The 24,810-nt window shown below is 39.8% G+C and overlaps 10 protein-coding genes across 10 annotated transcripts; 5 read left to right on the top strand and 5 right to left on the bottom strand. All coding sequences in view use genetic code 12, as the record gives it.

The window, feature by feature from the left end:
• Positions 1 to 16: 16 nt before the first annotated feature.
• Positions 17 to 2,197, bottom strand: ERG7 (lanosterol synthase; the record flags this gene model as incomplete). The annotated part of the gene is made up of 1 exon (XM_036807541.1): positions 17 to 2,197. One exon carries the CDS (start codon positions 2,195 to 2,197, stop codon positions 17 to 19), a length of 2,181 nt encoding a protein of 726 aa, XP_036664368.1.
• A 559-nt stretch (positions 2,198 to 2,756) lies between these two features.
• UTP22 (rRNA-processing protein) lies at positions 2,757 to 6,308 on the top strand (the record flags this gene model as incomplete). The annotated part of the gene is made up of 1 exon (XM_036807542.1): positions 2,757 to 6,308. One exon carries the CDS (start codon positions 2,757 to 2,759, stop codon positions 6,306 to 6,308), a length of 3,552 nt encoding a protein of 1,183 aa, XP_036664369.1.
• Positions 6,309 to 6,564: 256 nt separating this feature from the next.
• HEX3 (SUMO-targeted ubiquitin ligase complex subunit) lies at positions 6,565 to 8,061 on the top strand (the record flags this gene model as incomplete). Its single annotated transcript, XM_036807543.1, has 1 exon — positions 6,565 to 8,061. One exon carries the CDS (start codon positions 6,565 to 6,567, stop codon positions 8,059 to 8,061), a length of 1,497 nt encoding a protein of 498 aa, XP_036664370.1.
• A 777-nt stretch (positions 8,062 to 8,838) lies between these two features.
• On the bottom strand, positions 8,839 to 9,507 carry CPAR2_301830 (GNAT family N-acetyltransferase; the record flags this gene model as incomplete). The annotated part of the gene is made up of 1 exon (XM_036807544.1): positions 8,839 to 9,507. One exon carries the CDS (start codon positions 9,505 to 9,507, stop codon positions 8,839 to 8,841), a length of 669 nt encoding a protein of 222 aa, XP_036664371.1.
• Positions 9,508 to 9,562: 55 nt separating this feature from the next.
• Positions 9,563 to 10,168, top strand: CPAR2_301840 (uncharacterized protein; the record flags this gene model as incomplete). The annotated part of the gene is made up of 1 exon (XM_036807547.1): positions 9,563 to 10,168. One exon carries the CDS (start codon positions 9,563 to 9,565, stop codon positions 10,166 to 10,168), a length of 606 nt encoding a protein of 201 aa, XP_036664372.1.
• Positions 10,169 to 11,196: 1,028 nt separating this feature from the next.
• On the top strand, positions 11,197 to 12,513 carry CPAR2_301850 (uncharacterized protein; the record flags this gene model as incomplete). Its single annotated transcript, XM_036807548.1, has 1 exon — positions 11,197 to 12,513. The coding sequence occupies one exon, from the start codon at positions 11,197 to 11,199 to the stop codon at positions 12,511 to 12,513; it is 1,317 nt and encodes a 438-aa protein (XP_036664373.1).
• Positions 12,514 to 12,636: 123 nt separating this feature from the next.
• Positions 12,637 to 15,315, bottom strand: OPT6 (Opt6p; the record flags this gene model as incomplete). The annotated part of the gene is made up of 1 exon (XM_036807549.1): positions 12,637 to 15,315. One exon carries the CDS (start codon positions 15,313 to 15,315, stop codon positions 12,637 to 12,639), a length of 2,679 nt encoding a protein of 892 aa, XP_036664374.1.
• A 317-nt stretch (positions 15,316 to 15,632) lies between these two features.
• CPAR2_301870 (uncharacterized protein) lies at positions 15,633 to 16,763 on the bottom strand (the record flags this gene model as incomplete). Its single annotated transcript, XM_036807550.1, has 1 exon — positions 15,633 to 16,763. The coding sequence occupies one exon, from the start codon at positions 16,761 to 16,763 to the stop codon at positions 15,633 to 15,635; it is 1,131 nt and encodes a 376-aa protein (XP_036664375.1).
• A 1,568-nt stretch (positions 16,764 to 18,331) lies between these two features.
• Positions 18,332 to 19,987, bottom strand: CPAR2_301880 (uncharacterized protein; the record flags this gene model as incomplete). Its single annotated transcript, XM_036807551.1, has 1 exon — positions 18,332 to 19,987. The coding sequence occupies one exon, from the start codon at positions 19,985 to 19,987 to the stop codon at positions 18,332 to 18,334; it is 1,656 nt and encodes a 551-aa protein (XP_036664376.1).
• A 1,965-nt stretch (positions 19,988 to 21,952) lies between these two features.
• Positions 21,953 to 24,649, top strand: CPAR2_301890 (uncharacterized protein; the record flags this gene model as incomplete). Its single annotated transcript, XM_036807552.1, has 1 exon — positions 21,953 to 24,649. One exon carries the CDS (start codon positions 21,953 to 21,955, stop codon positions 24,647 to 24,649), a length of 2,697 nt encoding a protein of 898 aa, XP_036664377.1.
• Between the last annotated feature and the right edge of the window lie 161 nt (positions 24,650 to 24,810).

Here is a 24,810-nt window from a genome sequence, read left to right on the forward strand (position 1 = left end):
GCTGCTACTCAGTTGTCTATTCTTTACTCGACTTTCTCTTCACGTACAATCCTAACGCCTTGATTGGAAATAGGAATCTGTATGAAGGGTACTCTATCGCACAACTGTGATTAAACACACCTTCAACATCTTCAAATGACCATTCACCTGTTGGCAACTGACGGTCCATAAGCAATTGGATTCCCTTCCAAATAGGCTCATCATCGGGATAGTCAGCCAAGATTAACCCAATCAATGCCCATGCTGTTTGCACAACTAGTGATTTCTCACCATTGACATAAGTATGGGTTTCGCACGATTTCATTGATTCGGACCACCCACCATCTTTCAATTGCTTTGATATGAGAAAGTCGCATCCTCTTTTGACGGATTCTGAATTTGAATAGTTCAATCCCACACTGTTGAAGGCTTCAAGGGCAAACATGGATGCATAAGTGTAGCAAATCCCCCAGCAACCATACCACGATCCATCCACTTTGCTTTGTGCTGCCCTTATATACTCTATTGCGCTATCAATGGCACTTTGGATAACTTTTGGCTTATATTGTGGATAGTGTTTGTGGAAATATGTGAGGCCCAACACTGACGAGTCCGTGCATTCAACATACGGGTATTCAACCATGATGTTGTTGAATACTTCAGCAGGGTTCAATTTCTCCAACAATACTGTAGATTTGATTCCCTCGTATGTAGAAAAGGATCCGTATTCCCAATCTCCAACATTTTGGATCTGCAACAAGACTTCAATTGCATCGTAAAGTTTCTCATCCTCAATCACGTCCTTAATATCCTTGAACCTTTCATCATTTCGCACCATTATTATCGCCTTCATCGCTTCAGCAGTACAATCACTAACTGTGTATCCTTGGTCTTTAGTGCTGAATGGCCAAGCACCTTTTCTTCTATCCCTGAAACTACCTTCAACGCAATTATCAGTAAATTGAGATCTCACCAAGAAAAGATAGGATCTTCTAATCATTTCATGGTATTTTTCGTCATCAACCAACCCACTCATAAAAAAGTATTGAACCATAAATGCTGCATCCCAAACTTGGACCCCATTTGTACCCATCACTGTCATACCTTGTGGCCCATGGAATAATACGTCATTCATTCTATTTTGCAATCCTAAAAAGTTTTTAGAATGTGGACCCTCCCTATGGAAAGTGACCACCATGTTCATTGAGAAGCTTACCGGAGCAATACACAAATAATCCGTATTTTGATACTCCTTCTCAATCAAGTCGTAAACCTTTTTGTTTACCCAATTCAACAACCAACTGGGACGGATTTTCTCCCACTTGCTCAAAACATAATTAGCACAGTCAAGAATTTTTGTATGTGGATAATACAAGTCAACACCACAAACATTATTTCTGTTTGCACTGAAATCGATTGACTCGTACGGTAATTGATTGGGTAAGTAAATTTCATTTCTTAGCTCTTCCAAAGTTGGGTCTAGTTTACATGTCACTTTATTTGCCAGTAAATAACCCAATGGTAAGTATATTGCCCTAGTGTGTACCCACCATCTTCCAGGATGAATTGGCATACTATAAGGTAGGGTCCATAGCTCAGGTGGGGCAGGGTTGACACCCTCCCAATCATACAAATTCAATACTGCCAACCATGCCTTGCCCCAGTGTGGATTCCTTATTGCACCTCCCAAACGATGTAAAGTTTTCCTCGCCTTAACCAAAACAGGATGATCCGGACCCAATCCCAACAAACGAAGACACAAATAATTCATAGTTGTTCCGAAGCAAGTAGATTTATCGACCGAATGCAACCCCCAACCTCCATCCACAGGGTTAGCTGTATTGACAATGTACCTTATCATCTCCACCCTGAATGGTTCAGGAATTGGATTACCACTGAAATAATTGGCAGCAACATATCCTATTGTCATAAACATGGGCCCTTTGTATTGGCAAGGGAAAATTCCATTTTCCAATTGCAAGAGTTTAAGAAAATCTGCACCCTTTTCCAATGCTTCAGATGGAGATTCAACCCTGGTGGCTGCTGGGGGTACAAAATCTGGTGATTTCAAAAGCCATTGAACATATGACGATTGTGTCTCGTGTGTTTTTTCCTCTTCTGATACGTAATGCCACGTTTCCCTTCCAACTGGATCTGTTCTTAGTCTCCATCTTGACGAATCTGTCTTTGGCAAGTTAAGCTCATCTGAATAGTACATTTGATAAACGTGGATGTGTGGTGTATATAGTGGTTATGAATATTTAAAGGGGTGAATAAGATTGCGCTGAATGGTGTGAAACTATATAGAAACTGAAGTGAGTGCTCAATTGAGGAGTGGGGATGTACAGCTCGTGAAATACGACAAATCTGTTTTGTCGTATAAAAGTTTCAGGGTTGTTGGTAGCGTCTGTAAAGTTAAGTAGTGTGCAGATCAATTTTGCTAATGCAACTCAAGGTTTTGCATTGACTGTGTCCATATATCTCCCTTGGTAGCTAGTACGAGAAAGAGACCTTTCTATTGAGCTTCGTTGGACCGGTTCATGTGTGCTGTGTTCTACATCTACATTTCAACTATCTTTCAAATCTTTTTCACTCTAATCTGTTTGTTTTACCTCAGAAAAAGTACAAGAGAGAAGCGAAGAGAAGAGAATGAAGATGAAAAAAAAAAAAAAAGTTTCCTTTTGAAAGACGGTGTAGAAGTAATCTTTTCAAAGGTAAACACCACCCTCAAACTATCACACGTGTCCTCAGTATCAAAACCATTTGTCATTTCTGTGATGGCCAAGAGGAAGTCAGACAATGTTGAAGGATCAAAGATCAAATATGCCAAGGTTGACCCTACTGACCATACTTCAGGGTCAAAAGGCATTCAATTAAATATCAAAAATGACCACAACCACAATGGCCAACTTGTCGAGGAGGAGTCCCAATCGAGCCTTGTCAAAGAAGAAGAGGAGGGTCAGGAAGAGGGAATCAGTAGCGAAGAAGATATTGTCGACGAAGATAAACCCCATGCAGATACCTCGAGGAAACAAAAATCGCAACTTACAGCACAGGATATACAACTAGCTCGCGAGACTGCCGAACTCTTCAAATCCAACATTTTCAAACTTCAAATAGACGAACTTATGAAAGAGGTGAAGGTCAAGAAAAGTCATGAAGAGGTGATGGACAAAGTATTGCACAGGTTACACGATTTGATAAAAGAGATCCCACCTGCTGAAAATTTATCTTTACAAGAGGCGGAAGGGCTATTCAACCACAAGAAGGTGGCTATTCCTTTCCCTGATCCAAAACCTACAAACATCAAGTACACTTTTTCCTATGGGCAACCAGAGGATTTATCGTTGATTGGTTCGTATGGGTTGAAAACTGGTATCAGCCATGGCCTGTCGATTGATATTGCTTTGACGATGCCAAGTTCTATATTCCAACCAAAGGATTATTTGAACTACCGAGGATTGCACAAGCGAGCATTTTACTTGGCCTATTTGGCAGACCATTTGATACCGTTGACAAAGAAAAATAATCTACCCGTCAAGATCACCTACACATATTTCAACGATGATGTATTGTGTCCTATTTTGCATATCGAAAGTATTCAAACTGAGAATCCTGATGATCTTGTCTTTTTCAAAACAAAGTACAAAATCAACTTGATTCCAGCATTTCCATTCAACATTTTTGAGTCGAAAAAGCTACTTCCAGATAAAAATTGTATCAGAATCCAATCCGAAAGTGAAGAGTTACCACCAACTCCATTGTATAACTCGAGTATCTTGATGCAATCATCGTATGACTACTATCTCAAATTTTTGTACTCCATGAAGAAATCTACCGAATCATTCAGAGAAGCTTGTATATTGGGGAGATTGTGGTTACAACAAAGGGGATTCAGCTCGACTTTCGGTGGTGGAGGTTTTGGACACTTCGAATTTGCGATTTTATTAAGTGCATTACTTCATGGTGGAGGTATGAATGGAAATAAGATCTTATTGTCTGGTTTTTCGTCCTATCAACTATTCAAAGGTGCCATCAAATACTTGGCCACCATGGATCTCAACTCGGGGTACTTGTCCTTTTCATCAGAGATAGGTGAACTTATTCCAGCCAAGTACAAGGCAGATGGATTCAATGTACCCACCATTTTTGACAAAAACACCAAGATAAATGTCTTGTGGAAAATGACGATTGCTTCATACGAAGAGCTCAGAATCAAAGCAACACAAACATTGGATTTATTGAACGACGTGGTTAAGGATAGGTTTGATCCGATCTTGCTTCAAAAATCAAATCTTGAGTACCTCAAGTTTGACATTTTGTTGTCCTTGAGCATTGATGAAAGCTCGATAGAAAGTTTTGGACCGATGGAAAAGATAAGGTTTATAACTTTTGACAATTATATGAAGAGCAAGGTCTATAGCCTCATAAAACGAGCTTTAGGTGATAGAGTGAAGCTCGTAAGTGTTTGGAAAGAGAATACCAAAATCCATTTCTCCATTCACAAAAGGAAGCCCACAAACCTGTCCAATAATTGGGCTGTTGGCTTATTATTAAATCCGGATGAATGTGACAAGGTGGTGACTAAAGGTCCTGATAATGAAGAGAAAGAAAAGGGAGCTGCATTCAGATCATTCTGGGGCGCAAAGGCTTCTTTAAGGCGCTTTAAAGATGGGTCAGTTCAGCACTGTGTTGTTTGGAATATCGTTGATAGGGAGCCCATAGTGATTTCAATTATCAAGTACGCGTTGGGTTTGCATATACTGGCTGAGGTTGCTCAATCGATACATACTGAATGTGGCTTGTATGAAAAAAGACTTCCGCTTTCGTTGCTATCAACGACATCAAATCAAGTCTCACATTCATTATCCAGTTTTACCATTTTGCGCAACTCTTTTGATAACTTGGCCAAATCATTGATTAATTTGGAATTACCTTTGAGTATCAAGTCGGTTTTACCTGCCTCTTCATCATTGAGATACACATCATTGCTACAACCTGTTCCGTTTGCAGTTTCCAATCCAGATTATTGGAATGATTGTGTGATTCAGTTTGAAATCTCATCCAAATGGCCTGATGAGTTAAAAGCCTTAGAAAAGACCAAAACCGCGCTTTTATTGAAAATGTCTGAAATGTTGAAAAACACCGAGTACAACACATTCATTACGCTGGATGATTCAATCCCTTTTAACCAGGATGTTTGCGTGTTGAATATATTGACTCCAGAGGGATTTGGTTTTAGACTTAGGGTGCTTACTGAACGAGACGAAGTGTTGTACCTCAGAGCTGTAAGTAATGCCGATAAACAAAAGTCAATTGCACAGGATGTCTACGTGAAGTTCAATCAAAAGTATCAAACGTCGTTGAAGCATACAAGAACGATTAGTCAATTGGCGCAACATTTCCCGTATTACTCACCCACGGTAAGATTGGTAAAATTATGGCTAGACTCTCAGCTACTTTTGAAGCATTTCGACGAGGAGTTGGTTGAGTTGATTGCTTTGAAACCATTTGTTGATCCAGCGCCATATTCCGTCCCTAACTCGGTGGAAAACGGGTTTTTGCAAGTACTCTTTTTTTTGGCCAATTGGAATTGGAGAGATACACCCCTTATATTGGATGCTGTTAAGAGCACCGCAGAAACTGACTCCACGTTAAGTGACAAGTTGACGATCCAAGCATATAGGGTCATTGAGCAAAATTTCAACAAGATTAGAGAGGCAGACCCTACAGGGATCAAAACCCAGTTTTTTGTCGGTTCAAAGGATGACCCATCCGGAATTTTGTGGTCAAGCAATCTCACTTTACCCATTGCTGCTAGGCTAACCGCGCTTGCAAGAGCAGCAACGACCTTGTTAAATTACAATGGAATTAATGAAAGCTTTTTGGATTCATTGTTCACTCCTGCATTGAAGGATTATGATTTCGTTTTGGAGGTGAAGGCGCAAAATCTCATCACTTCGTCGGGAATTTTACCGACAAATGCGTTCAAAAATTTGATTGAACCCTTGACCTCATACCCAGATGACATTTCATCCAAACGTGATTTTGTTCAAGCTTTTTATGAAGACTTGGAGAAGAAATTCGGAGATGCCATTATATTCTCAGTAAGGAAGTTTACTGGATTATGCAAGGACAATATGAACGTTATTGGGGGATTGTTTGTTCCTTCAAATTTGTCTAAGAAGAAATTCAGAACCAATTTAGGCATCAATGTCAAACCTGATGATGATAAGGACGAGGTGATTTTGAATAAAGAAGCAATTTTCGATCAAATGAAGTTGCTTGGTCAGAGTTTGAATTTAAGCTTGAGTACTCCATCCAAGTAACAATCATAAAAGGGCATGTATGTATTTGTATTAGTAATTAATTATAGATAGACTTGTACCTTTGTATAGGTACAATAAATTCAATCACGTGCGTATATTTTTGATAAGGAAGAGAGAAGGGCGGAAAAAAAGAAAATCAAGTCTTTGTTTTGGGTTTTTGAGCGCATAAAAAGTTCATTGGTATTGCAAGCTTTGAAGGCAACACCAATCATTCCACACATATTCCCATTTGAACGCTGATTTTATGAGTAATAACATGTCAGCTACATCTGGAGACTTTAGGAGGAAAAGGAGAAGAGAAAGCGGTCGAGAACCGGAGGTCATAAATTTATCGGACGATGACGACTCTGTTATAGATCTAACCAACGAACAAAATAGTCAACATAGCAATCAAACGCGGCGTTCGCAACCACCACCACGCGTGAGATTTGGGGGTGACGAGCCTACTGGAATTATACAATCTCCAGCAAGGTCTCCCTCAGGGCAAGGACATGTTCACCCAGAGCGACGAGTAAGGTTTCGAGAAGACGAGAATGACAGCGATGACGAAATAGAGATTATATCCATCAATACCACACCAAATTCAAGACACGACCACTTCGATACAAACAGACCATACAACGATACGGCGCGTAGGGCAAACCGTGCTAGTAGTTCAAATGCACTTCCGGACAACTACTTTGATTTGAGTTTACCTGGTGAACCAGATTCTCTGTTGTCGACCGATCATTTACCGACCACGCATATCGATACGCCATCGGGGTATATTGAGTACCAGCCCGATCCCAACTTGACACAAAGCCAACATTCACTACAGCGATCTCAGGAAGATCAATCTTTACCGCCACGTAATGTCAGAAGGCGAGTTGGGCGCGTTCCTGTCGCTCGTAGCTCACGCGGCAGTCGGCTTCCCCCTCCACATCGACAAACTTTAACACGTCGAATTCAAATACCACCAGGAGGTTCACATAGTATGCATTTTCACGTTTTAGAGAACGACGGTGTACGACCAGGTACTGGTGTTGGAAGGCAGAATAGAGGTAGGGGTCGTGGTGCCCACAATCAACGTCAACCTCCCAGACCCACTAGGCGTAGCTCATTATATGCACACGGTGCCATTCCCGATTTTGTGAGAATCAATTTCAATCTTTCTGATTTGATACCAGATGTTTTTTTCCACAATATGCCTGGAAGAGACATGCTGTCTGAAGCTTTTGAAAACAACATAATGCAAAGAATTGAGGAAGATAATAATAGAACGGCAAATGCAATCATGGAAAGGGAATCGAATTATAATAGAAAATCAATGGCAGAGAAGCAAAAACTTGCTGAAGCTGAGAATGCCAAAGGCACGCACACAAACAAAATCAGTGCTGATGATAACCTTGTTTGTGAATTGTGCAGTGTTTGTTTAGGAGAGGGAGCTCCTGAAGAGTTTAAAGGAGACCCGAAATACGATTTAAATTTTGCCAAGTATGCTGAAGAATACCAAACTCAAGCACCGTGGTTTTGCGTTAACCCATTCACTGACGCTGATCATGATTTGAGCAAGAGAGTATTTGCTTCTAAATGTGGCCATACGTTTTGTGGAAGGTGTGTCAAGAATATCGCAGGACGACCTTCGAGGAAGCCAAAAGATGCCCCATCAGGTTTCACTATAAAGAATCCTAGCATATTTGCTCCAACAAAGTGTCCTGCTAAGGATTGTGGCAAGAAATTCGTATCAAAGGCGTTCACTGAAGTATTCTTTTAGAAGGTTTCAACAAAGTATGTGTATACTTATCGGTTATGATTCATCCATAAAGACAAGTAGAATAGCTATTTTCGCAATGTCCAATTGAAGTGCAGATAAGTTATTGGCGAGGATTGAGTAGAACTAAATGATCTCCTGGCTCGATTGATCACTTTACAACCGTTTGAGCTGAACGCTCACAAAATAATAGTATTTCACATTGTACTGAAGGTTACTTTCTTTTCTCACGCTCTTAGTAGAGCCTGCAGGAGCTGGAGAGAAATCTGCAAAGAAGGTGTACCTGCAATTATCGGCACACGTAAATATACATAGAACAATCTGAGGTGACACTAGCTGTGAAAAAGAGGTAGCTTTTGGGTGCGATAGTTCTTCTCTCACGCAGAATTACAAACAACACCAGAATCATTGAACTCGGGACGATTATGTGACGAAGAGTGGTTTGTGAGTGAGTGTAAAACATAAACAAGTTGAAGCGTTGCTAAATTGCAAGCTGGGGGTATATAGAAATAGTGCTGCGTTTGAGCTTTTTGTGCGAAAATCAATGCAAAAAAGCTGAAAGCCAATAGTTTGAATAAGGACCTGCTTTTCATCATAGACAACACCTAGTTCTTTTTAGGTTTGTGATTGAATATAAGGTGTTAGAGGGCTACATTATCCAGTCCCTACACGTAATACATGACCTTCAACAACTGTGGTGGATACAATGACAAAGAAGAGAGAAAGCTCAGCGAGAACTACGTAATCTACATGGTACAAAATACAACGTAAATCTTATACTCAAGAAGCTATTCTACGTTTTAGTAGATAATAATCTGGTTTAATCACTTTTCCGCTTCTCAATACTTTGTCAACTGGAGAATCTTCTGTCAACTGGTACCCCATAGTCTCATACCAAGACAATGCTCTCCTGTTGTCTGAGAATACTGTCAATGCTGTCCCTGATAGCTGGTTGTAAAATCTATTAGATGAATGTACCAAGTCGGTGAAGAGATTGTGGAATTGGTTTATCAAGTATTGTCCGATTCCTTGGCCCTGAAATCCTCTAGTCACATGTATTTCGTACAAATAAAGTACTAATTCATTTTCAGTATCGAGACATAACTTGAAACATATGAATGCCACTGTCTTGCTTGATTTCAGGTGTGTTAAAAAAACATATGTCAATCCGGGTTCGCCTAGCTCTTTGATCTTTTCTCTTTTCCAATTACTGCCATTATGTTCAGCATAGAGCTCACCTATCGTTTCATCAATAATGTCAACAGCCGTTTTCAATAAAGATTTTGGTAAACTTTTGCTTTGCAAGATGGTTGCATCACATCTCGGAAGTTCGAATTCACCTTGCATGAAGTTCAGTATCACATCAGCAGCAATTGTCTCATTCAACTTGTCATCTTGCTCGGAATACTCATTGAAAGCTTTCCCATTTATCTCAAAGCTTACTTCCATGTGTTATAAAGCTGTTCTGAAAATCTTTCGTGAATCTTTTTTAACGCGACGCGCAATGAAAATCCTACACATTAAGAAACAATTGCCCAGCCACACCTTATCTGATCACGAAGTACAGGGTGTTACAATGAACCCGAACAATGACGACAATACAAATACTCTGATGGAACTCTTCTCATCACCTTTGTCCAGTATTATTGAACAAGTGGGTGAAACACAAAAGAGTCGAAATAAAGCCAGACTCAACCCACTTTCATCATCACCAACGTCATCACCAACACGCCATAAAACCCAGAGTCTAAAGTTTCATCATATCACCGATAAGGAGCTATCGCAAAGGGGCTCTGTCATAAACTCCAGAAACAAACACAACAAGATACGCCAAGTAAGGAGTCAACACCGGTATGAAAAGCTACTGTTGCAACGGGAAAAGGTCACCGACAAGCAATACAAAGAGGATGTGGAACGAGAGTACGATGAACAAGCACGTGAGTTCATGGATAATGAAGACATAAATCGATTAATCGATGACGAATGGGAAATAATAAATGAAAATAAGAGGAGCAGTTTGGAATTGGAGGAAGCGGAGGCTAGAGCATGGGAAGAGGAGATGGAACTAATGGAATTGATAGACACTTTGGATTTAAACGGTGGAAGCTGATATGCTTGCAAGAGTTTGTTTGTGGGCATGTGCGTGGAGACAACGTATTGGACTTCCACATTGCAAAGGAGCTAATTGGATGATTCTACACTGGTGGTGAGAGAAGCTAACGAACTGTTGGATAAACCGTATACAAAGCTTTAACCTGCATCGCGATGTGGTGGCGTGCTTTTGGGGACCAACTTGACTGACCCAGTCTATTCCAGGAGTGCTCTGCACATTTTGGTCTTGCTGCAATCACTGTCAAAACATGCGGCATGAAAAGCAAACCCAAATGGAGGTATTTCACTCTTTATCTCAGACCACACCTTACGGCATTTCCATTCCGATGGAAGAGCAGTGGAGCCATTGAATGCTAAGAGACAGATTAATGAGAACTGTGAAGTGCAATAATCAAATTAAATTGGACCCGAAAGTTAACGCTGGGATTAGGATGTGATAAAAGTGTTGAATAGCTAGCAGGCTGAACCATTTTATCGTTGAAGAAAAGTCTGACTTAGGATTATAACCTTGCAATGATTCTCCATTGACTCCAGCTGTATCAGTAATATCTTTGCCAGATTACTGGTGCAACTGGCGAGCACCATAGTCAATGGCATCCATAGCACGTTTTGCCTCTTCATAAACATGGATGTACATGGATGTAGCAGTAATTAAATCGTGTGTAGATGTTCATCACATAATCGGTAAGCTATAGACTACCGTTGTGTCCTCTACCCTCTAAATGAGATTGCGAACTCTGTAGTTTAACGATGTGGGGGCTCGGTTGGTCTGCCCTTGTGACAGCTAATGGGGAGTGCCATAAGAAACAACAAAGTGTGCCTATCAATGAGGAGCTGTATAAATGATTGAGTAGAAAATTAAAGTGCGAGAGAGAATACACTGTATACAAAGTGCTGTAGTGGAGCACAATTTCACCACATTTAACAAACACACATCTTACTTCAGAGTTCCAACCAAGGATTGTCCTACACAAGAGAGTGCGTTCTGTCAATTTGAAAGAAAAGAGACTTCATTGTATATTCATTATGGCACTCGGCAACTGGTTCCAATCTACATTTAGACTGCAAGGGTACCAGAGAACAAACTCAAACGACCCTTCAAGTGTCAGCAATGCGATGCCTGGCGCATACGAGCAAGACCAGACACCTACTACGCCAGGAGCCACTTTTCGTGAATCAATGAAAAAAGTGTCAACGTTCATCAGTGTTATCATTGCTAAACCATTGATCATTTTACTTTTGCTAATATTTCGATTACTTTCCACCATGATCAACTTTGTCTATTTCAAAGACTTGAACACATCACCATTGCCTAATGAAACGATTGATCCTATCGACAAAGTAAACAAGTTTGTTAGAGATTTGGAGGACAATATTCAACCACTGATTACTCAAAACTTGAATCAACTACCACCATTTTTCCAAGGAAGCTATACACAGGCATTGTACATGGCCACACAACGAGGGAAGATACTTTTCGTGTACTTGACCAACCCTCAAAATGAAAGCGCATCATTCATTTTCAATGACATTATAATGAATCGGGAGTTTATACGGCTATTCAACCAAGATATCATTATATGGGGCGGTGATTTGAAGAACCCTGAAGCGTATCAACTAGCAAACAGTTTGAACGTAACAAAATTCCCCTTTTTGGGGGTATTGTGTCTAACCAGAATTACGAAAATGACCCCAGAGGGACCAAGAAAGGAGCCAGCCAAGATTTCACTAATTGCCAAACTTCAAGGTGGAAAAATCAATCCGTTGGAAGATGCCAATTCAGTCATACGCGACAAGTTTGTGAAGAAGATTGCCAAATATGAACCTGAGTTGAAATTAATACGACTAGAATTGCAGGATAAATACATGACTGAAGTTTTGCGCAAACAACAAGAATATAATTATATGGCATCGATGCAACAAGATATGATGAAAAAGAATGAAAAGAAAAAGAAGCAATTGGCAATGGAATATTTGAAATACAAGGCACCGTTGTACAAAAATGTGACTCACCCACCTCCAAAAGAAGAGACGAAAAATTATGCAAGGGTTGTGTTGAAATTCCCCGACTCATCAAGACTAACTGCTTATTTCCCAAAACATTTCAAAGTTGAAGATATATTCACATTTGTTGAACTTGTTAGAGAAAACTTGTCTGATCTGACTTCCAATTTAGGTGAGCTGGAAGCAACAAACAAGTTTGAACAATTCCATATGGAGTACAAGTTTAAGCTAGCGTCGCCACTACCTCCTCGAATAGACTTGTCGTTGAAAAGAGATGAAGAGATTCAAAACATTGATTTAATTTACCCCAATGGGTTGCTTCTAGTGGAAGATGTATAAGCTGTGTAAGTGGAGTAGCGAACCGAGTAATACGAATTCAACACATGTGGTTCCTATCGAGTTCTCTCCAGTCTGCTGTAGTTCGCGTCCTAAGCTGTGTATTCTTTATTTGATAACTAACTACTACGGAAAATGCCCTTTTCTCAAGCCGACATAGCCTCCAGGTGCTGCCGATGCATCCTTCCAAACGGCTGGCAATTTCCCACCTTCTATCCCTTGCTCGCTAATGGTGTTGCCCCACCATGAAATTTCATGTGAGTTGTATTGCACCGTGAAAAATATAAGTAAGGAGCTGAAAGCAACACCAGCCGATAAGGCACTAGTTAATATATAATTGTACTTTTCCCACCATAATAAATAGTCTCTTTTGATTCGATACATGAAAATGTACGAAATATACAATCCTCCTGTAAAATACAGTAGATTGTACGGAGCGAAATCCAAGAAACCACCTATCAAAACACTCGGTTGAAAGTACCTTGCAAGTCTGATTGGGCCATTGTTTTTGAACCAAACGCATGGGAATACTAGTAGCACTCCTAGTAAGAAGCACCACTTTAAAACCGGGTATAATCCGGAAAAGACTTTCTGTGGCCCTATTTCACCATACTGTACACTCGAGTAAAAATAGGTGTTTGCCCCTGGGCAACTCAATTTGTCCTTCTGATGCCTATCACAAATATCACTAATATTTCCTAACTGCCAGTTGGCAACTGTTAAAGAAACAACGATATTGATCAATGTAGATATCAACTGGCCTTTAAATATCGCCTTTGGTGGAATCTTTGCATAATGTGCAAGCTTCTGATCCGTGATGTAGTTACTCGCTTGACTGTCAATGTTGTATCCAAATGCTTTCAAAGTGATCAATGCAATTCCTGAATTTGGTATAGCGTACCCAACTATTAACTCGACCAACACGTTAAGACCAAATGAAAACCCCGTGGTTGAAGCAATCGAGGTCAAGGGAATCAAAAAAATGAAATTAATCAATATGGTAAAAAAGATCCCCCACACAGGTGTCTCTGTTGGATAAAATACAACAGCTGCAATGGCAAACAGTGTGCTGACAACAAGAATCGCGATAAACCACCAATCCGGTACATCTTCATACTGCGACATCATTTTGCAATGTGGGTCATCAGCATATCTTCCATAAGAGCTTTCACTGTGCTTGGATCTGAATGCATCACTAATTGAGACCCATACGCTGACAAAACTTGCCTTCATTGAATCCCATTCAGTAACTAACTGATACAATATTGCAAACGGGTAAAGACAGAAATTAGCGCCGTAAAGAACCAAGTTGGCAGCTGAAAAATATGGTGGTCCGACCTCCTGATACTTTTCATCGCTGAATTGGTTCTTTTCATTCAATATCAGATGAACGTCGTAGATCTGCGCCTTGTTATTGTAAAGTTTGTTGGAATTGATAGGAAAATAGGCGGTGAAGTAATTGTTGGTGTAGTATACAATCAAAATGACAACGAAACCAATCAAGCTCCCTATGTACCTGTTGACATAAGTGTAAAATGGAATCGTCAAACAGCCACCAGCATCCAAAATATTCCAGTCGAAAGTTGGCCATATATTTAATCCCAAACCAGCGGATGTTCCGGTAATGTTTACTAAATGTATCAGCGACGAATCAAGCCATGTTGGCCAGTTAAAGTTTGACAATGCCTTGAATAAATAGCTTGGTATCCAATTGTATATAAAACTGAAAGAGCCAACGACAATGAAAAACATGTATCTTGAAATTTTCCAACCATATACGCTGTTATTAGCATCTTCATTCATCAAAGCCCGGTTAAGTGCAATTGTTGGTAAAATTGTTGGCCATAGAGCTCTGCTTGGATAAACACAAACCTTTTTCATAATCATGGCAAACCCAAAGCCTAAAAATTGAGTGGAAATGGTCAAGAGTACTTGAAAAGTAAGTGTCACCCACTTTAAGCCGTAAAATCTGTCGAGCTTCATGACGAATATGTTGTATATCAGGTATGGAACGCCCGCTGAGCACAGATATATAATGGAGCTCAACATCATTTCCTTGTATGTCCAAACACCAGGGTTAAGATCAAAAGAAACCGTACCAAATGATATTCGTTTATTGGGGACAAATTTTTCCCAAAGCTTCCCACACGGTAGAAGCAATATTTGTATTGTGTGTGAGCTCAATGATATATTGGGCATTCTGTGCACAAAAAAGCTATTGATTATCGATCCTATGAATGTCCAAAAGAATCCAATAAAGTAACATCGGAAAGTATCAACAAAAATTTCTTTGTCATCCACTGGATCTGAAATTGCCCTAATTTCCGGATAGGGTGAATGGTAGTGAATCAACGAAGCCTCTAGCCGACTTTGCAAGGACCAATCAATTATATGCAAATATGTCTTGTTCTTGTGAAACTTGCGTGTAGAAGCGTCATCCTCGATGGCGACGTTTGCCTTATCCTCTCTATCATCCAGTGGAATCGAATGTACGAGCCTTTCCAATAAATGGTAATCTTCTTGTAGAAAGTTGACATCATTTTTGTGTTCAACCAAAGCATTCCGTAAAATCTCTACTGCTTCAGAAACATGCATGTGGTCAATGACACCAATTATGTACTCAACTCCTTTTGGTAACGAATGTATTGCATAGTTCCCACTCTGATAAACTTCATCACTAATAACACCAAGACGCAAAAGTATTAGAAGTAACTGTGATTTTGTTAGGGACCACTTCAGTTCAGAAGTATTTCTCGTCTCAGTCTCGTGGAGCTGTTGGAGCTCTATGTATTCATGGTCCCCCATATTTATAAGTAATAATGCTCTGTGTAATTAGAGAAAAACTCGATAAAACGTTGTTGAAGAATTAAAGATTATTATTTTTTTCATTCTTCGTCTTTGTGTTGCATGCGCCATATTGTGTGGAGTTAGCACTCTCGTTAAACTACTGCAATATAGAGAAACTTAGATGAGTTTACGAATCAATTCACAACTATACTACATAGCTTGCTGAATAAGCTTTAAAGGTCTTTGAAGTGACTCTATCGTAGAGCTGCTTTGGCTGTATTCAAGATTTGCCACGAGACAGTAGTAGCGACATCAATGACTGTCTCTGTTGGTCGTCAATGATTTGGCACTGGTCGACCACCATCTTCATTAATAGTGCTACTAGTAATAAGATTGTCAGCAATGTCGTATTCTATCCCGGATGTGTTGTTTACCTCATCAACGCTTTTGACAACCTCGCCAAACTCTTTGTCAATCTCTTGCAACATAGTGTCTAATGTTTGATTCGTTTGCACAATATCCCGTATGTTGCCAACAGGAAGCTGTTCCCATCTTCTCAATAACTGCAACAAAAATCTGAGAGCTCTATTAGATATTTTGCCAAGTGCAATTAATTTTTCAGCATTGCCATTTTCATTTAGGTAATTGGTTGACTCTCCTTCAAATTGAGAAAGTAGTCCCATCAGAAAATAATATAAGGACATAACTCTCATATAAATTCTCACCTCAAATTCGTTTCGCAACTTGAATCCTTTTTCATCTCCCTTGTACATCAAATGAAAATGTAACATGTGGTCAAAAAAACTCATTTCAAACTCACAATCACTTTTGATCTTCTTTTTCAAACGGGCAATTTCTGTTATTATCCTTTGTATGTATACAAATGTGGGATCGTGTTCCTTAGGTAGCTCTCCTTGCCAAAACGGTGGTAGGAAGGGTCTGACTTTGGTATCATATGGAATATACCACTTGCTGTATCTGTGAATGTGTGCCCTTCGACTGAAAGCAACTTCTGACTCCGGGTCGTTGCGTTCAACGGTTGATACCGCCTTGTTTTCCTCGACAAGTAGGCCATTCCTTTTACTTATTCCGTCCACTCTGGCAGGCATTCCCTGTAGAGGCATAAATAGTGTCTTTGCTCCAAATCCAATGGAAGACTCGATGTGGTTATTTGTAGCTATTGATTTCGAGTCCAAACTTTCGCCCTCCACTTGCGTAGGATTCGACCGTAGATTTTCGTGTGGTTTATCGTTTTGGAGAGGCTGATAACATTCCGGCCCTTTACACTTTGGTATCACGGTAACTTCATTTTCAAGACGTTTTGGACTATCCTCATTCAACTGGGAATCTTCCACTTTCGAATTTCTTGGAATCGGGATCAAACAATTGTAAACCAATTCAATCTTAGTGCACCCGGGAAACATGGGGACCCCAGTTCCCAAGTTATTATCTCCAATAACGCTCATATTTGTCTGAGAGTGTGGAGTAAGAGAATGTGGATAACAGTGGTGGTCTCAAATTTATAACTATCCGCAAATTTTGCAACACGAAAGTTCAGCTTGTCGCAATAAATAAGTGGACATGTTTACCTAGCTGTTGCGACACAAGATTGAAGACTATGCAAATAGGTAACCAGGAAATAATAACTCACTTCGTATTTGACCGCAATGTTCTGGGATACGCATTAAACTCTTCACGAACCTTGTAGATAATAGGAATAACCTTTGGGTTCGAAATATATGCGACCCCACGACAGAAGCAACACAATGAGCTTAATAGAGGCTTTACAACAGACTCTCCAACTATGCGAAACAATCAAAAGCTATATAATAACAAGATTCAAGCAACATCTAGGCAACATCTAGGCAACATCTAGGCAACATCTAGGCAACATCCAAACAACATAAGAAACCCAATTGGAGGATTATCTTCAATTCAGCTTTCAATTATGGTTAACATGTGGGACAATATACGATGGAGTAGAAGCCACGTACCGTTTCATCATCATCGTCTGGATTTGGACTTATACTTGCATGGCTGGCCAGACCACACACCTTGCCAATGCAGATAATTTCAGACAAAATATGATACACTCGGTTTGAAAAACCTTCTCCATCGCTTCAACAACATTTCAATTCTCAACTTAACCTTCTTGCAAGGCGCATCAATGAGGTTGGCTGGATTTATCTCCACACTCACAGTTTCGGCGCCGCTTGTTTCACCAAAGTCGCTTGTATCATTTGCGCCGCTGGCTTCTTCGCTGTATAAATCAGAAAAGGAATATTATGGGGTCCCAATAAGCAGGGACAGTAACATTCGTGAACTGTGGTACTGATACGTAGTTTGCATGACACTAGAAAGTCCTATGTGGCAATAGATCTCATGTTTTATACGTCAAAAATTTGATAGCATCTTCTTTCCCCGTTAGTTTTCATGAACATCAGTTCCTCTTTGCCCCACCAGTTTGCACTTTTCAAACAAAGCAAGCACATGATCTTTGATCACTTGTGCTTGGCCCTCGTCTTGATGCGAATTGATTTGGTCATTAACGAACCCAATCAAAGAGAGCAAATTTCCAAAACTCCAGGCTCTCTAAGCAGGTGGTGGTGCAGTTAACAGAAGATGTACGCAACTCAGACGGAAGGATTCGTCAACCAATTCGTCATTGATTCTTGCTCGAGAAAATATGCGTGACGGAGTGACCACATGATAAGTAACTGTAGTCTCGGAATAGAGCAAGAGGCTTATGCATGGCTACTTGTGACTAAGTGATAATAATTTGGCGACATTGATGGACTTCGAGGGCCTCTGAAAGTGATTGGTGACGGTACTGAAGGTAAAGAAGAGGGTTCGAGAATTCAGTTTCGCTTAGAATTTTCAGAAACTCACCTTTATTACAAACCACCAAAAAAAGGCCCACAGTTGATTACTCACACATTCATAATTTTATTGATCCTCTCAATACTATAAAGGCTATAAAAAGACATAAAACACTTAATCAGTGGCATCAATCATTCACACCTTCTACACCTTCTCAATTTCTCAAAATGTTAGCGATTTCCACCAACTTTTCATCAGTAAATCTCAACCCAACAAGACACAAATTTGCTGGGGCGTTCTTGAATGAACTTGGACTGTCATATTGTTCGTAGAAGTACTTGTCCAAATCGTTGAGTGGTTTGTAATTCTTGTATGGCTGATCCAAAGACTCATCAACTTTTGTAACTGGGAAAGCCAAGACTGGATAATCCAATAAATTCCATTGTGATGTGTATGTCCAATACTTTGTTGTCTCGTGTTTGGCTGCAACGTTAGGGAACACAGGAGCAATAACGGCGTCGAGCACATTGCCGTCGTTGTCTGTGTAGCTACACCAATGTTTCAAAAACTCTTTTCTGTAAGCTTGCTTCTGCAAATTCCAATACCATTGATCATGCATGTCTAAATCCTCTGCACCCTCAATTGCCCATCTGGTCTGCTCAAGAAGTGGCTCTCCTGTTTGTAAAGTAGCCCGGAAATCTCTAGCTCCATCTTCAAAGTACAACTTTCCCAATATTTCTGTAACCTTTTCCGGCTTGTATGGTTCAAATGTTACAACCTCAAAGTTTCCCAAGCTTTTCAACTTTTCAGTAACCATAGACAATGCACGATTGATTGGTGGAGATGGGTTCACAATGTGGTCTGAGACGTAAATACCCACACGGAATTTCTTATTCTCGGGTCTCTTCCAGTCCAATGGGACCAAGGTAGGGTCAATCAACCATGGTTTTGCTTCGATAACAGTTTTCATCACCAAATTCACTGTGTCCAATGACCTCGACAAAGGTCCAGTCACAGAGAGAATTGATTCAGATCCTCTGTTGCATGAGAAGTAATCTGCTGTGGGAATCCTACCCAATGTCGATCTCAATCCATAGATTCCGTTGAAAGCAGCAGGACATCTGATACTACCTCCAATATCACTACCCAAACCAAATGGACTTGCTCTCATCCCGTTCAAGGCTCCCTCGCCTCCAGAAGATCCACCAGAGGTGAGCATACCATTATAAGCATTCACAGTACGACCATGTGAAAACGACACACACTCAAGCATCATCAATGATTGTGGATTAGTGGTTCTAACAAAAGGATAAGCTCCGTTTGCAATCAAGATGTTAACAATATCAGCATTGTAATCAACAATTCTATCAAGGTAGCACAATGAACCATGGGTCACAGATCTACCAACAAATGGAATCATTTCTTTGATTGAGAATGGTAAACCATACAAAGGAAGATGCTTTTTTGTTTCGTAATCTGCGTCCAATTTTTGAGCATATTGAAGAGCTTCAATGGGTAAGAATTCTTGGACACAGTTCGTCAACTTGGAAGCAACAATGGAAGCAGCAGTATAAGCTTTCAACACTTCAACGCATGTGACTTTTCTACTCTTTAAATCCTTTAATAACTCAACAGGGTCCTTTTCGGTAATATCTAACACTTTTTTAGGTAATGCTTTCAAGTACTCTTCCAATGGAAACTGTGCTGGTGATCCAAAGTCCTCCACATTTGCACCAATAGCAGAAGGTAAAGCTCCGTATCTCTTAGCTAAGCCTTCATCAAAATCTGCAAGTTCGATAGCTTGTTTCAAGGACTTTTGAAATGTTGATTGTGCCTTACCGGCAAGTTCTTTCCAGTTGTCAGTGAGCATGGATAATGTTTATTGTTTATGTGACATGTGACAAAATTAGCTCAAAAGGCGAAATTGTGTGCCCTTTTATAATTAAGATCGTATGTCTCCCGGGTTAAGATTTTTTCTCCACCTGGCTAAATCTTGTGCTTATCTTTGGTGTAATTGATTTTGATTTTGCAATTTTTTGGTTTTGTGCTTCTTTTCCATCCCTCGTGAGTGGATGAACTCCCCGTTAAAGAGGTACGTACCCCCTATTCAAAGTGGAGAAAGTACATGGTTATCGCGTTCCGTACAATTGGAATCACCTGATTCTGTTTGGAAAGTTGTTTAGACTCTACTGGTGGTAGCAAAACCCTCACGTTATTCGCAATATTTTTTCACCTAGATTAGTGAAGAATGGAGCACAAAAACTCATGAACTCCGAGGATTTGAGTTGTGGAGAAAGTTTAAATCTTCATGACCCCCACAAAATAGGGCGTACATGAGGAAGGGTATGCAGGATTAACTAAGGGGAAGTTTGTGATTCCGAATTGTGCTGAGAACGTAAAAATGCATCAAATGTATTGAACTCGGCAGTGGTGTGTGGGGGTGTACATTGCAAAAGGTCTAGATTTAATGTGGACTAAAATATGCAAAATCCAAAAAAGGCGGAGATCGACAGATGGTGAGTGTAACTCCTTCCCCCTATTAACGCTCGGTTATAACTTCGGCGTGTTGAATTTTCAATGCGTCAAGATTTATTCCAGTTTTGGTAGAGTTAAACGCAATTGCTCACCGCAATACGACAGGATGGAAGGGGGAAGTTCATATACTTGTCACATTATCTATGGGTTCAATTCTGTTCGGAGAGTTTGAAAAAGATTTCCACCATTACAATTTGGTAATGTTTCTCCCGTGTTTCTCATTGATTGAGGAACTTGCGTCAACCTTTGTAATGTAATCAGAGCTTGTGCTGAGAAGGCTTATTCATTGAGAAACAAAAATATGTCCGTCCAAAATGTGTGGTGAGCTGAAGTAGATCCTGGTAGCGAATGCAATGATAAAGTGCTTGGAGTGAGTAATACAAACGCACGTTAATGATCCAATAAAATATATAACTAGTAGAGACAAGGATCGATATTGATATTTTCTATCTATTATCTATATGCGGGAGTAAAGGAGGCAGGTTTTGATAGTTGAATAGTATAGCAGTATAGAGCAAACCGGAGGTAACAACTTACAGTTATAGGAGTGATCACGCGATATTGAATCGGGTAGACGAAAACTCAGTTTGTATAACTGTCGCTATTTACCGAATTATATTGTTCTAACAAATCAACAAATGCTAGAATATATAGGTGTGAAGACATCTTAATTACACACAGCTTGGACCAAAAGCATTACCATGTATTGAACCCTCTAAAAGTCTTACTCCTCTGCAATCATCATCAGGTTAAGTTTATATCATTCTGCTACTCTTTATTTAATGCTGTGCTGGCAACTCAAAATGGAAAATGCGTGATCACAATTCTTTTTTCATTTTTTTTCTTTTGATTTGGTGTAAAAAAAGTTGGTTGCAAAACTTCGTTTTGAACCAAATGATCAACAAGAGAATGGGGAATGATGATATAGATAAAGCAGATGTTAGAAAAAAACGGCATAATGATACTGCCTTTGTACATGAGTTGCAACACCAATTGCGTATGATTTGTTTGCAAAATTTAGTGAAGGTGGTGATATTTTGGATAAAGAGAACCAAGAGCTGTAAACAACCATAGACATAAAAGTAGACACCTTATAAGCTCGTACAACATATATGCTCTAAAATTACTGTTTATATACCAACCCATTACCCAGAGGAAACTAGCATCTTCTGAAGGATTTAAATATCTATGAACACGTCAATGCAAATTCTTTGCAACACATTTTCCCCAAGAAAACCCAAAAAATCAAAAACAGCACCCATCTTCACATCATTAGTTCTTCCTTTCTAACCTCAGAAGAATGCTTACTCAATCAACTCTCGATAATTACTATCGGTCTTCTCGTCGCAAACCACCATGTAATGCATTCCCTGTTATTTCCCATCAAATTGATATAGATAGGAATGAAATCACCACCTCAACATCGCTTTCAACTCTGAGCAGAACCGCCACTTCTACCACCATAAAAATCACTCCTGACAGCATCGACCCAACAAATATCATCATTACTACCGCCACCACCACAGCCAACAAAAATGCCAACAACAACAACTACATCAATAATAGCAGTATCGAAAACAACAACAACAAAATCAAAAACGACAACAGAAACAGCAACAGAAACGACAATGACAGTAAAGATAAAAACATCAACAAAACTTACGTATCCGCCATGAATTCAGTTGTCGTCAACAATCATAGCGAGTCGACAAATGTAGATTCAAGAAACACAGTCCAAAACATTTCAGTTAGTTCGAAAGATTCTGATACAGCTACAAATAATTCAAGCACAGATATATCCTCCACTAAGACTGATTTAGAGTGTGGGGCCAGCACTAGCATTCGCGATTGCTCTGGTAAAACGAAGGAGAATTTGAAAGAACTTCGCGATAAATCGAGTAAAAAAATAAAGCAACATGAGCGACAGATTTCTACAGGCTCCTCGGAATCACAGGAGGCTTCATCTTCACAATTGAATAGTATCGAGAACGATGCCGAAGAATACGATTTTTGGAAAAATTTGTGGCACTTTTCTGAGGAGTGTGTGGTCTTGGATTTAGATAAAGATGACTTCGGTGAAACTGTAGTCGACAAAATTCAAGAGATTAAAAAGAAAGTTTATCAGGATTGTGTTCGCGTTCGATTTAAAGGGAAATTATATAGCACATTGGTCGCCAGGTATGCAGAACGTAACTTTCCACAGGTGAAGCAGTCTTGCTGCAAAATGGTTATGTTATATACAAGCAGATTCCGAGCTAATATCAAACGGTTGAGTAGTTCGGAATGGGCAAGACTCAGGAAAGAACTATTGGCCCTAGACAACTGGTTATCAACAAACGCTGATATTTATGACAAGGATTATAGAGATGTCATCATGGCTTTGGATTCATGCAAGCACGGCACTTCTCAGAGTGTTCATCAAGTCAATGAAGAGCATGCAGATGAAGTGATTTCAACCAATCCAATTGCAGCACTTGATTCTTCTGCATCCACAAAATCATCTCAACTTATTGTTGTCACCGAAAAGGTTGATCACTCCTTGACGAATAATATCGGTGTTGTGGAAAATGTACAAGAGATTCCTGATAATGCAAATCTTGTCGCAGAATCAGTGCCCGCAGAAGAAACTTTTCGTGAAAATGCCCCCGAAATTGGCAGAGTTACAAGATTGTGCACCCCCGAGGTACAATATGGGGGCCGAAGAATGTGTGAAGCAACTTACATATTTGAAAAGTGTACCAGATCTCTCGAAGACGTTAGTACTTTACGAAATGTTGACTTGCTGGAAATAAAACCGCGACCCAACTCATCTCCACAATTTAAATCACTGGTCTGTTTGACGAAAATAGATAATGAAGCTGTGGTTCCAAAAACTACCGATGCAGACCCACTGAAAAGAGATTGTGCTCTTATGGTCTCGAGTGAAAAACTAGTTTGTGCTCGCCCAAGCATCCCAACTGATAAATTGAATCAAGACTTACATCCAGGTGTCACTGTTGAAAGAGGCAAAGTTGATTACTGGGAAGGGAATCAACTACAATCCACGGATTTAATAGAGTCCATTTCCATGGAGCCGCGAAACGTATCAATAGAAGATTCAAGTCCTTTGAAACTGGAGACAGTGGAGAGATTTGAAGAATTATTCGATACCAAAGTAAAACCCTTTTTACCGCCATCCTGGCAGGGACAGTCACCCAGCGAGAGCGACCCCTCATTTGTGTTCATACAGAAGGAGATCACTGAAATTGCTCGCATGAAAAAGAAATTCAAGACCGATTGCCAAATTGAAATTGGTTTCTTTCATCAAATGTTTCACCATCATTTGTTGTGTACAGGGACTGATGAAGGATTTACGAAGCGAAACGAAATCGAAAAGAAAATTTACAAAAGAGTTTTGTCTTTGTATTATCTTGTTATGGGGCTGCTCGCACAAGTCGGCGACCAGCAGAATAATGTCTCCCATGAAAATTTAAATGCTGAAAGGTTGGTTGCACTTGGCGAAATATCTAATGAAGTTTTCAGGTTCTTGATTCAGTTATTGAAAAAATGGGATGAACTCCCCTTTTGCAGTATAAGGTATATTAGAACAACGAACCAGGCATTGGACACTTTGTTGCAGGAGATTGAGAGAAAGTTTGGCGAAGTTGTTGAAAGCATTGACGGTGTCATGTCATCCCCAGTAAACAAGGGAAGTGAAACGAATGGTTCAAGCATACAAAGAAAAATATGTTTGGAAAAAATAAAAATCAATGAAAACACAAAAAGAGGTTTCCCGTCCAAAAATGAGGTGAACTGTGTCCAGCATGAAAATGCAGAGACAAATGTTTCGTTCGTAAATGTGATAAAAAGCTCTGTTCCAGTAACGGGGTCTTCAGAGAAGAGAAGTGAAACTGTGATTGAACTCGGGGTAAAAAATGCCAAAGAGGTCAATCTTGTGTCTAACGATACGGCGCAGAAGAAGAAGAAGAAGAAGAAGAAGGGGTGGGCGTATAAATAACGATGCCAAAAAATAAAATTGGGGGTGGCTCTGCACTTGATAGCCAAGTGAGTGGATACGTTGTTGATGAGATAAATTGTGAAAATGACTAGTGTTAGCAATTGGGAATAATAGAAGTTGAACAAACTTGCAAATTAATTCAATTGAGAAAGTAAAGCACT

Source organism: Candida parapsilosis, contig 005806 (genome assembly GCF_000182765.1).
Source record: "Candida parapsilosis strain CDC317 annotated contig 005806".
Taxonomy (NCBI): Eukaryota; Fungi; Ascomycota; class Pichiomycetes; order Serinales; family Debaryomycetaceae; genus Lodderomyces; species Lodderomyces parapsilosis.